At 42.7% G+C, this 12,915-nt stretch overlaps 1 protein-coding gene and 1 long non-coding RNA gene across 9 annotated transcripts in view; one reads left to right on the top strand and one right to left on the bottom strand.

The window, feature by feature from the left end:
* The window catches only part of col14a1a (collagen, type XIV, alpha 1a), a 123,232-nt gene that overhangs the window by 35,966 nt on the left and 74,351 nt on the right, over window positions 1-12,915 (bottom strand). For all 6 annotated transcript variants that reach the window (XM_020054968.3, XM_013137931.4, XM_020054966.3 and 3 more), the window contains 6 exons: window positions 9,087-9,230; window positions 8,611-8,775; window positions 8,444-8,482; window positions 6,860-6,998; window positions 4,675-4,817; window positions 4,249-4,358 (listed from right to left, as the gene is read on the bottom strand). In XM_020054968.3, coding sequence (XP_019910527.3) covers window positions 4,249-4,358; window positions 4,675-4,817; window positions 6,860-6,998; window positions 8,444-8,482; window positions 8,611-8,775; window positions 9,087-9,230 — 740 coding nt within the window. The remainder of the gene's footprint in view (window positions 1-4,248; window positions 4,359-4,674; window positions 4,818-6,859; window positions 6,999-8,443; window positions 8,483-8,610; window positions 8,776-9,086; window positions 9,231-12,915) is intronic.
* On the top strand, window positions 5,854-12,616 carry LOC109616744. 3 transcript variants are annotated; one of them, XR_002197995.3, is made up of 4 exons: window positions 5,854-5,934; window positions 6,973-7,079; window positions 10,745-11,017; window positions 12,286-12,616. It is a non-coding gene; the product is annotated as an uncharacterized LOC109616744 (long non-coding RNA). The 3 variants fall into 3 exon arrangements; XR_002197996.2 differs by having other exon boundaries at window positions 11,376-12,616; XR_004574590.1 differs by lacking the exon at window positions 6,973-7,079 and having other exon boundaries at window positions 5,864-5,934; window positions 11,376-12,616.

Here is a 12,915-nt window from a genome sequence, read left to right as displayed (position 1 = left end):
TCTGACTGGGTCAGTGTAGTTCTAACTGGGTCTGTGTGGTTCTGACTGGGTCTGTCTGGATCTGAAGTGGGTCTGACTGAGTTTGTTTGGGTCTGACAGGGTCTGTGTGGGTCTGACTCAGTCAGTGTGGTTCTGACTAGGTCTGTGTGGGTCTGAGTATATCTGTGTGGATCTGAAGTGGGTCTGACTGGGTCTGTGTGGTTCTGACTGGGTCTGAAGTGTGTGTGTGTGAAGTGTGTGTGACTGGTTCTGTGTGGGTCTGACTGGGTCGGTGTGGGTCTGAGTATGTCTGTGTGGATCTGAAGTGTATCTGACTGGTTCTGTGTGGTTCTGTGTGGGTCTGACTGGGTCGGTGTGGGTCTGACTGGTTCTGTGTGGGTCTAACTGGGTCTGTGTGGGTCTGACTGGGTTGGTGTGGGTCTGACTGGTTCTGTGTGGGTCTAACTGGGTCGGTGTGGGTCTGACTAGGTCTGTGTGGGTCTATAGTTGACACATAGGGCTTGAGTCTAAAGTAGAGCAGTATACAGTTAAATAACCAAACCCACATAAGACAACAATCAAACAAAGAAAACCCTTTTTCAAACCACTGATTTGTTTTTCAAGTTTCAACTGTCTTTTAGAGAACCACTGCCTGGAACACATCTGAAACGGACTCCTATTTCCTGACAATAAACCGCACCGCTACTTAGGGAGCAATTTGTGACACGTCTCTGGTTCATCAGTCAGTGCTTATCCTGAGCCCGTCTGGGCCATGGTCACTGGATATAACTATGGCAGACAACCAGGCTGCGAGTGGCCATGAATAAGGACTGTAGTTTAATAAGGAATGAACCCCATGGACTCCTTAATGGTATTCAGGACGGGGGACAGCGAGGGAGAATTCGAAATAAAATGTAAAGTCAGAGTAAAGGAGAGGGAGAGGAGTGGGTCAGAGAGGACAAGATTGCTGTCTTCTTTTGCTCAGTGTAGACGGTCCCCCACAAACAAACACACACACACAGACACACAACACAGACACACAACACAGAGATGGCACCTCTGATCAATCGCGGAATAATTTCAGTGCCAAAATGATGTATTGGCCTATTTCATGCGGCGCGGATAGTCGTGTTTTAAATGCGTGCGGAGAGAGTCGCCGACATGCGATCCTCCTGTGCCTCTCTGCAATATGCAGCGCTCCATTTGTTTGTTTGCTTTTTTCCATCTGTAAGATACACACTGTTTTTCATCTCAGATGTTTTTTTTTGTTAAACAAAGTCAAGACTGATGGCTTCTTCTGTTACAGCAGCGAATAGAGTCCACTCTACAGAATAACCTCAGCCACTGCAAGAAATGGATAATGACTCAGACAATGAATAAACTGAACAGGACAGAACAAGCAGGGAATAACTTTAGAATGGTTAAGCTGATTCAGTAAAAATATCCTTCCATTACATGTATTCTTTTTTAAAGAACATACATAAAGTTCAATATTAGACTACTGTATTAATGTTGGCAAAGTCTAATTTCATGTGAGCTATTCTCTTACTTTACAGTAATATATGGTAATGGTAAACGCTGCTACATCAGCAGAATGTGTCTCTATGTATTCTAAAACATTGCCACCTTGACACCAAATGCACCAGGGGAGAAATGCTCGGTGAGAGAGTCATGGATCAGCAAGTTTTTCTCCCTTATCCTCCATTAAACATGTAGAGTTGATCTGGAATACTGTTGATGGCAAGGAGCTTGCCACTACACTAATTAAAGGTGCAATCTGCAATTGCGAGCTACTAAGGTCATTTATTGTCTTTGCATTTGTATCTTAAATCTACTAATTAATTAATAACTATAGAATTATATATTTATTTATTTTATATTATATACAGTATACACTCACCTAAAGGATTATTAGGAACACCATACTAATACTGTGTTTGACCCCCTTTCGCCTTCAGAACTGCCTTAATTCTACATGGCATTGATTCAACAAGGTGCTGAAAGCATTCTTTAGAAATGTTGGCCCATATTGATAGGATAACATCTTGCAGTTGATGGAGATTTGTGGGATGCACATCCAGGGCACAAAGCTCCCGTTCCACCACATCCCAAAGATGCTCTATTGGGTTGAGATCTGGTGACTGTGGGGGCCATTTCAGTACAGTGAACTCATTGTCATGTTCAAGAAACCAATTTGAAATGATTCAAGCTTTGTGACATGGTGCATTATCCTGCTGGAAGTAGCTATCAGAGGATGGGTACATGGTGGTCATAAAGGGATGGACATGGTCAGAAACAATGCTCAGGTTGGCCGTGGCATTTAAACGATGCCCAATTGGCACTAAGGGGCCTAAAGTGTGCCAAGAAAACATCCCCCACACCATTACACCACCACCACCAGCCTGCACAGTGGTAACAAGGCATGATGGATCCATGTTCTCATTCTGTTTACACCAAATTCTGACTCTACCATATGAATGTCTCAACAGAAATCGAGACTCATCAGACCAGGCAACATTCTTCCAGTCTTCAAGTGTCCAATTTTGGTGAGCTCGTGCAAATTGTAGCCTCTTTTTCCTATTTGTAGTGGAGATGAGTGGTACCCGGTGGGGTCTTCTGCTGTTGTAGCCCATCCGCCTCAAGGTTGTGCGTGTTGTGGCTTCACAAATAAAGGGGAAAGGTGAAGAAACAGCAGAAATCCCTTGATAGCCTCATCTCCTCAAACACAAGCTATCAGATGGTCCTTCAGCGAGAGAGAGGTTTGTTTAAAAGCTCTCATAACAACTCAGGCGTCTGTAACTTTATTTCTGGGTTCAGCAATATTTGGGATCTCAATTATCTGTGCCAGTGGGCTTCAGTTTCAGATCGACGGGGAACAGGCAGATAAACATTTAGGCTTGGCTCTGGCTTGCTGCCTTACCCGCCACAGTATCAGTCCAAAAATGTGGTTCTGTTACTTAGAAGCGCTGGCAAAGACTGAGTGAAGGGCCTTTTTTATGCCAAAAAGCAAAGCTTCTTCAACATCATATAGATAACTTTTTTAACGAAAATAGCATAGAACAATAGAACACATCTTAAAAACATACAGTAGCTCTGACAGAACAGAGCCTATATATAATAGAGAACAGAGTCTAGCTTTAACACATAGGCTTTATATAACAGAGAACAGATAGTAAAGTTAGATCTTACAGAGAACAAAGGCTAGCTCTAAGATAGAACAGAGTCAGGCTTTAACAGATAAAAGAGTCTAGCTTTAACTGAGAACAGAGAATGCCTCTAACAAACGACAAACGTTAGCACTGACAGAGAACAGGGTCTAGCTCTGACAAAGAACAGAGGCTAGCTATAATGGAGAACAGAGGCTAGCTCTAACAGAGACAGAGGCTAGCTCTGACTGAGAACAGAGGCTAGCTCTGACAGAGAACAGAGGCTAGCTCTGACTGAGAACAGAGGCTAGCTCTGACAGAGAACAGAGGCTAGCTCTGACAGAGAACAGAGGCTAGCTCTGACTGAGAACAGAGACTAGCTCTGACAGAGAACAGAGGCTAGCTCTGACAGAGAACAGAGGCTAGCTCTGACAGAGAATAGAGGCTAGCTCTAACAAAGGACAGAGGCTAGCTCTGACAGAGAACAGAGTATACAGAGGCACATATCTTACAATGCCATACAAAAAGAGCAGCTCAAACTGCGGGGCATTAAACATCCTCCTCAGACAGATATCACAGTTCAGCCCTCACAGAAACATACGCTGCAAACACAGCATGAAGTGAGGGACACGGTGTGAGACAACATTGGCATATTAGCCGGTCAGGGTGAATAAAACACACAAAGCCAATGAGAAGAGTCTGACGGGATGCATCTCACCCTTTCCGACCGACGGGGATGATGTGTGTGTGCGTGTGTGTGTGTGTGTGCGCGTCGTCTCTTTGACTGGTGCAACAGAAGTGGGTTGGGGTTATTTCCCTAATTTTCTGCACACATTTTCTAAGTTGACTTTCATTCTATTTGTGAACGGCTCATAACCTGAATGAAAGGGTGTGACGTTTTCCACACAGATTCCCTAATCTCTACACAGGGCACTACTTTTAGATGCTAACTGCATTTTGTTCTCCTTATTTTGTACTTGTCAAATTACAATAAAGTAATTACAATAAAGTAATCTAATCTCTTGACAAGAGCCCAGTGACCCTATGTCGGGGAATATGAGCCATTAGGGATGCTGTATTTGATGGTTGACGATTGGTCAAGGTGAGAAAATAGGCTACTGACCTTGTGGAAACTGCCGTAGAAGATCTTCTTGATGTCAGGACCCTCAAATGTGACAGTCTGGAAGTCTCCCTTGTAGTCATAGTTGAAAAATGTCAGAGTCTTCCCACCATCTGGTGTTGGAAAAAGTGAACCAGAAGGAGAGAGAGACAGAGAGATGGAGAGGGAGACAGAAAGAGGAGACAGAGAGAATGCAATGAGAGACAGGACATTGCTGAAAGACACATGCCAGTCAACGTTCTCCAATGTCTTAATGAGATGTTAAGGCTTGGTGGTCCTGTTCTGTGTAGTCAGTCCATCTCTCTCTCAAATCTGCTGAAAAAAAAATCCTGCAGTCTTGGAAAATACAAAAACATTTCTGGACCACATACCTTGATTGGTGAGAATGCAGAGGGTTAAAATCGACCGTCCTATTGAATATATACGTACTGTCCAGGATGACCCCTACCAGGGGTTCATTGTCCTTGTTCAGGATCTCCCACAATGCAAAGGGCTCCTGGGGGGTCTCTGGTAGCAGGCGAAACAGTATGGTGATGGTGTAGTCAGAGGGAAGCCCTTCTGGATGTAGATACCTGCATGCAAAACCAATCAATTAATGATCAACCCATTCAACCCATCAATCAATAAACCAACCACACAAACCAATCAACCAAACATTTAGTGACATCACAACATTTTACTGTCCCCACTGTACCAGTGACCGGTTCATAACGGCAATGAGACCTTTCTGGGGCTTGTGGTAAATTGCCATTGTACCACGACATTCTGCGATGACTTGTCTCACACCCACTCATGCCTCACTGCATGCTGGGTAGTTCGAGCGCTGAATGCTGGTTGCCTGAGAGCTGTGGTATATGACACAGTATACCACAGTTAACAGAAGATTACTGTTCTGATCGCGTTATTGGTTTTTGAAATAGCAACAAGACCCCCCAGGGGTTGCTGGTGTGTGGCCAATATAGCATGATGAGGGCCGTATCCAAGCTATCAGCATTGTCTGGTTCTAAAAGAAAAACTATCAGCTTTTAGCCATGGTATATTGGCTGAATAGCAGACCTCCCTGTTTATTATTTCCCAAGTATACCGCTGAGTGAAGTTTGGATTTGGGCTGGGGGGTTCAAAGGCCAGCCTAAGCCCATACAACTGTTAGGAGGTGCTGAAACCCTCTTTCGCAAAAACACATTCAACTCTGAGCACTAAACTAAATATTATCCTAGGCAGCAACAGAAGTACGTGTGTCAACACAGAGGAACCACGCACACACACACACACACAACCAAATCATCACTACATATGATTAGACACCCCTAAACTGTTTCCATTGGCAATTGTGGCGGCTGCTACTGTAATTCAAAGAGCTCTGGTCTTGTCCAACTAGTTACTAAGGATAATCCTACTTTTATATAAATAAATGAAACATATGTAATTTGCAGCTAGATATAGAAGGGATGTTCAGGGACATCGTGATACTATTACTTATTTGTTCCCCTAGGGTACGCAAAACCTCCCGTCATTAGGCAGCATAAAAAAAAAAAGAGTTGACATTGGCTGTATTTTGAAGATAAGTACTGTAAGAAACAAAAAACAGTCAGAGATGACTTGTCAAGACATGCATGGTAGGCTAGGGATATCAGATGAGTTCATTTGAATCTTGCTCGGAAGAAGCTAGGTCAACATGTCGTGTGAATGGTGAGCTGCTAAAATGAATTGTACTATGTAACTAAAATTATAGCTAGCTGTTAGCTAACATTTATTAGTGTAATATTCTATTCCCTGACAGAAAACTTAATTATATTGAATCACTTAGGGCTTGCCAAAAAACATGTTTCTCATGGACAAATTAATTATTACAATCTACTTACCATCTGGGGCTTTGAAATTGTTCCTTGCTACCAGCAAAGTTGATAAAAATCTGTTTTTCGTTAAGTTTACTGACATCACCTGTACTCACTTGTGGCACAATTTGGGAGATATTTTTAATAACTTTATTGATAGAGAGGAACAAACGCAAACCCCCAATGTTAAGTAGAGTCCATAGTAAGAGTCCTTACGCCTGCATTTGTTGTCAAGAAACATGTTTATGCAGAGCCCTGACACAATTCAATATACTTAATTTTTCTGTCAGGCAATATAACATTCTACAACTAAATGTTAGCTAATGACTTGCAATGCTCTTAGTTGCGGGATGAGGCTACAGCCAAACTAAGCTAATTCTATTCAGCGTTTCGTATTTTGAAGATGCTATATGACTGTTCTACATATCTGTTAACATTAACGCAATGCTTTATTGATGTTGCACTTCATTCAGTATATATATGCTGGGTTTTTCAAGCCCCAGATTAGTCTTACTAGTGTGTTATTTCATCACAGTCAGTTTTCATTGCTTTTTGCAATGTGGCGTTGAGGTGATGCCATGGTGCTTTGATGTAGATCTTTGATTTTGGTCATAGAGTTACTGTCGCTGTTACTTCTAGGTTTGGACAATATGGGTTAGGGCTAGGTTAAGTTTAGGCATAAAAGTTAGGATATTGAGGTTAAGGTTAGGTTACGGCTAGATTTCAGATCCTCCCTAGAACAGAAAAACAAATGTGTGTGTGTTTGTGTGAGAACCTACTTGGTGGGCTGTGAGACCAGGGCATCTTTGTGTATTCGGTAGCAGGAGAAACTGTTAAAGGAGCCTGGTTCTAGGGACACTCCCTTCACATCACCGTACTCTTTCTCCACCAGACCAAACATCTCCATCATCCTGAAGCCTGAAGAAAGAGCCAAACACATCTTTACCACAGATAATCTATAGAAAACCACATGAGGTTTCTTGGTTTTATAGAAAAGTTGTAAGGTTTCTTGGTTTTTCTTTATTAGTTTTTTCTGGTAGTGTGTATTTACCCTGTAACGTCTCTATCTGCATGGCCTTTGACTTTGTTTTTTACACTGTATTAACAAAGCTAAGAGTGCTCTGCTATTGGATCCACAACCTGTCCCTGTGCATTCATGACAATGCTAGTGATACTTAAAGTAAATGCCCAGATTTAAATTTAATAGCTTTCCTTCCAAACATTGCTAATTAAATACGTTAAAAAGACATTTGTGTGGGACCCAGTGGCGTCGTTAGCCCTGGGCATCCAGGGCTATAGCCACAGATCTTTTATGAATAGCCCCGGATCTCAAATGGACCAAAAATAATAATAATATTCCGATCGCTAATTATGACAATGCAGACGTGTAGGCCGCTAGCGTGTACATCTAAGTTTTCCACGTGTACATTCAAAACCCTGTACTTTCTGTCCCGGGCGGGGTGGGAGGGTTGGCTAAGCCCCAAATGCACTATAATCCTAGCAAAGCCTCTGGTGGGATCGGTGTGGGCATACCCCAACAACAATCAGAAAATATGAGAAAAAGAATGAGCTAGCTACTGAATGGCTAGCTCATCCTTCTCTAGAACGCTGATTGGTTAGCTCATCCTTCTCTAGACTGCTGATTGGCTAGTACATCAGTCTCTAGACAGCTGATTGGGAATCTCATCCTTCTCTAGACTTCTAATTGGCTAGCTCATCCTTTTCTAGACCGCTTATTGGCTAGCTCATCCTTCTATAGACTGCTAATTGGGCAGGTCAAACTGGTTTTAAATGTATAAAGTATTAAAGGTAAATGTACAGAAAATCCACCCCAAAAAATAAAGACAGCTATAGTTATCTTAATAGCTCAAGACAGCTGTAGTTAATTACTTACACCACTATAAAACTACAAAAAAAGTCTTTTTTTTAATAAAAAATTTTCAAAGCCGGTAAAAAAAACAATTATAGCAGTATTTTTAATGAGCCACACTCTCTCAGGACCAAACCCATTTGGTGAAAAAGACTCCTTGTCAGGGCTGTATCTCAAGGAGAGTATGCCCGTGGTTTAAACAGAACCGGCAGCAGCAGCTGTTCGTAGTCATTGCCCCAAATAATGCCGTAGCCAGGGAAATTCTTTGGATAGATAAGTGGGATCAGAAACCCAATACTGATTGTAGAATAAGTAGGGTTTACACAATTAGTGATTCAAATTCTATGACTGTAAAACAGATAAGTGGGATTTTTTTCAAAAAAAAATTGAAATATTATGCAGATTATGAAACCGTACAACTGTCTTGATCCTTTTTTCTTTTTTAAAGTGGACAAAGTTTAAATGCTGTCTGTTTTTGTTTCACGTGGCCTACCTGCCAATGTGTTCCCACTCATCAGAACAGACGGACAAGCTGAAACATAAGAAGTGTGTTCAGTAGCCGCAGCAATATTCATCACTGTCACTGAATCATTAATTGAAATGATACGAACAACATTTACTTCAAAACATCTGTGGCTGATAATTCGGTCTTGTACTCACTGGCAGTGGCCGCCTCACAGACAAACGTGATCAACTGCTCTTCGATTTTCTTGACAGCATCCAAATCGTCCACAAAGAAGACATGTCTGTCACTTGGTTTGCTGGCAATGTTCACCAGCTCTCCATAATCCGCATCAGCAAAGCCAATGGCAAAAATGATGTAGCCTGCAAAGATACCCATTGTTTAAGTTAGAAAAATCAACAGCAAACTGTTTTTGTGTGTGTGTGTGTGTTAGTCAACATTAAAGCGAAACCATGGAATTCGAACCGTTCTTTTGGCAGGCGTGTTTACCACTCTGGCAGTCTCGCTAAGGGCCTGCCATTGTGTCCAACTTTTTGTTTTGTTTTGGTGCGATGACATTTGTGGTGCTCCACGTTTCAATAGAATGTCACTAGTTTGTTGTCCTTAGAGGACGAAGCGTGGGCTGATTTGGTGTCACGCGGGGAGCTGGCCAATTGCAGCTCGCTGTACCCACCCTCCATCTGCATCTCCTTGGAGATCTTGTTGACGTCGTCTTGGGAGCGTCCGTCGGTGAGAACCACCAGCACCTTGGGGACGCCCCGTCTGACTCCTCCATCTGGGGTGAAGATTGCCTCCTTCACATGCTTGATGGCTCCACCTGGATGAATGAGCAGACGACAATGGGGAATTAGAGTTACACGGCGTCCGTGTCAATAGGAATCACAGAGACATCAGAAGGTTAATGACAAGATCATTAGTCGGAGACAGTTTGCCACTGCAAGAAAATTAGAAATATTATGCAGATTATGAAACCGTACAACTGACAGGTCTTGATCCTTTTTTCTTTTTTAAAGTGGACAAAGTTTAAATGCCTTTGTTCAACCCTGAATACACTACAAGTTGACATTTTCCTGGCACATAGGAGATGCCCTGCGACCAGAGGGATGATCAGTTTTAGGCGCAGCGTATTTCAGTGAAGAGCTGGCAAGAGACACACTGGTTTGCCAACGTGCGGACGATGATTCTGGTTTAATTTTGGCCTAAACTCCATGATTCCAAAAGAGTTTGCGACATCGGATTGGCTGTGTGTTTCGTCAGGTTTAGTACACATTATTTGCAGTGTTAAGGATAAGTAAACGCAGCCTTAGTCTGATAAGATACATTCAACCAACAGTGAGGAATTATCTGTCCTTTTTGAACTATTCTGAATTATGTCTTGACAGAGAGAGGGCACCGCCACGCTGCATAAAGCCCCCACCCCCAAACACACACACAGACACACACACATACACACTAAGCATCTGAAAGAAAAAAGCGCCAGAACGATTATCACCACTGGAGGCAGCGGAGCGGAAAGGGAGGGAATTGCGAAACATCTTTCTCCTTCACTAATTTGCATGTCTAACGTCTCTCTAATGTCTAAGGTTACTCCGTAATAGCAGCTCTTAAAAGAGCCTCTCCGGGACATTTCTGAATAAGATATTTGGCTTGTACGTCGGAGGCATTACAGGCCTACAAATCCAATATGGAGGTGGAGGCGAAACAGTCCTCTCCATCTCTCACTCACTCTTTATCTCTTTATCTCCCTCCATCTCTCACTCTCTCTTCATCTCTTTATCTCCCTCCATCTCTCACTCTCTCTCTCTTTCCCTATCAATCTCTCCCTTTCTCCCTCAATCGTTCCTCTGCATCCTTCCTCTTACTTTCTTTTGAACTCTATCTCTGTGTGTGTGTGTGTGTGTGTGTGTCTCTCTCTCTCTCCAATCCTCTTCTTCTCCTCACCTGTCTGTAAGGTTTATTAGACTGCCTGTCAGCAGAGACAAATGGCAGGCAAAGCAGGTAAACATCAGTCTTATACACTGCAGAGTTACAGTGTATCTATTTCAAAATGTCATTATAATAAACAGGGGTCAAATTGGAAACATGATATCTTGCCAGCCAGGCATGGTTACACCCACGTTGGCCCCTGAAGATAGAAGAGCTCTGGAAGACTGTGTGTGTGTGTGTGTGTGTGTGTTTGTGTTTGTGTGTGTATTTGTGTATCTGCTGGAGTCCTAAGTAAAATAAAACACCATTAATCAAACATTGTCCGTCTCTGACATGTATAATTTGTTTCTCGTACATAAATTCTCAGGTTCAGGTTCATTCTTGGTTTCCTTTCTTTCCCTCCAGACTTGTAACGAGGTGGAAACAAAATGTTGGCTGAAATAGTCGAAGCTCCTCAACCAACCAAGACGTCATGTACAACCATGACATGCTGAATCACATCCGGAAACAGTGAAAACTCAACTTGATTCAACAAAATCCCTCAGTTATGACCTGCCAGATTATTGGATCTCTCCTTATTACCATATCAAGAGATTATGGTACCAGGCAGTTAATGTAGCCTTTACTCCTTCCTCAATCACCCCACAAGAACCACTGGAAACCATAGATTACCTGAATGTAAGTACAGTGGGGAGGACAAGTATTTGATACACTGCCGATTTTGCAGGTTTTCCCACTAACAAAGCATGTAGAAGTCTGAACTTTTTATCATAGGTACACTTCAACTGTGAGAGACCGAATCTAAAACAAAAATCAAGGAAAATCACATTGTATGATTTTTAAGTAATTAATTAGCATTTTATTGCACATATGTTAGAATACTAAGACCTTAGTATACTAACAACTAAGACCTTAGAGATAATTGACTTAGTCTTTCATTTGAAGACTTTCCATACTGAATGGTAAAATTATACAGCGAATGATGGTATATTGAGTTCCGCTGTACATGTGAATTAACCAACTGCCGGTAATATAGGAACCATTCCTCACTGCAAAAGGATCCTACATTTAATATTGATACTCAGGTGAGTCCAATAGAGGTGGACAATTCTGCCCAAAACTGCACCAATCAGTCCGGGACCAATGCAGTGTCGGCTTCTAAAACTTCTGACGTACCGATTGGTGGTTAAATCAGGAAGGAATGAGGAATGAGGTCGGGCCAATCACGTCGATCCTCTTCCAGAATCCTCTCACTAAGGTATGAATATATGGAACATACGTGAGGGATTGGCCACGACACCAACTTCCCCTGGGAACCCGTTATCTCCAGCACCGAATGAAAAGAAGACAGTCAAGCTAAAGCCTTAATGAATAAATGCATGGCGAACATAGTCAAATTCCATGTGGCCGGGTTGCATGTTAGTGCGTGTGCACGTGGGTGTGTGTGTTCTCAGGGTGATGTAGACATCAACACAAGACCAAAGCGAAGGGATTCATGTCACACCGTCACACTCACTCTCTGAGAGGGGCCTCTGCTTGCATGTCTAGCCAGAGAAAACATCTTCTCTGTGGGCAGTCCCGTCATCCCCCCCCCCTCCCCCCCCCCCGGTGGAACAGTGAAGCTGTGGGGTTCACAGCACCGCCAGCATGTGTAGAAAAGGTGTTTCATTTCTAACACTGACACCAAGATAAGTCTGTAAATCCAAAGTGCAAATATTCTGCGAGATGGGGGCAATATGCAAAAGAAAATAAATCCTCAACCGTATTTAGAGAATATAATTTCATCCATTTTGGGGGAAAAAGTCACAGGATTTGGGTGTGAATGAGTACAACACACACTTAGTTGTTGGAGGGTTCCAGGAATATATTTAAAAAGTCTATATTCCTTCAGAGACAAGAATGGCAGAAACCGAGCTCAAGCGTGAAATTCATTTTTCCCCACGCAGGAATGGAAAAGCTGGCGAAAATCTGAAACAGTGTCATTTGCAGTGAAGCACCTGTTCCCAGCAACAAAACCACTGGAAACGGAGGGAAACGGGTTTAAAGGTCCTGGCGCTGCATCCCTGGCTATTGTCTAGGTCCCACCCACAAAGGCAAAAGGAAAAGAGAAGCTTTCGATATAGTTTGTAAATATGCTGCCAAACGTCACCTTCACACAAGAGTCTAAAGGACGAGCCGGGAGAGACCTAAACAAAAAAATACGCTCTGAAGGCATCGGATCGCATACGTATCCGTGTATTTTTATTGTATGGGCCAAATAAATCCTGTGAAAAGTTATCCATCATTCTTGTCTTATTTCTGGGACGTGCTCCCAGTTTCTCTCTGAGTTATTAGATGGTGAAACACAGACCATGATGTGAACCTAAACCCCCTTATGGGATAAATGAATGGTGAAATGTGAAGAGAAACAATATCCTATTTTGCCGCACCGACTACTTCAGTCAATAAGGAGCCGTGTTCAGTGGAAGGGAGACAGGCACACAAACCAAGTGTGAAACTATCACACGCCATCTTGATTCTACCACAGAACGCAGGGCAAAACGAACGGTGTGTGTGTATGTGTGTGTGTGTGTGTG

The sequence above is a fragment of the Esox lucius genome, chromosome 16, assembly GCF_011004845.1.
Source record: "Esox lucius isolate fEsoLuc1 chromosome 16, fEsoLuc1.pri, whole genome shotgun sequence".
Taxonomy (NCBI): Eukaryota; Metazoa; Chordata; class Actinopteri; order Esociformes; family Esocidae; genus Esox; species Esox lucius.
This window is presented reverse-complemented; position numbering and strand designations above follow the sequence as displayed.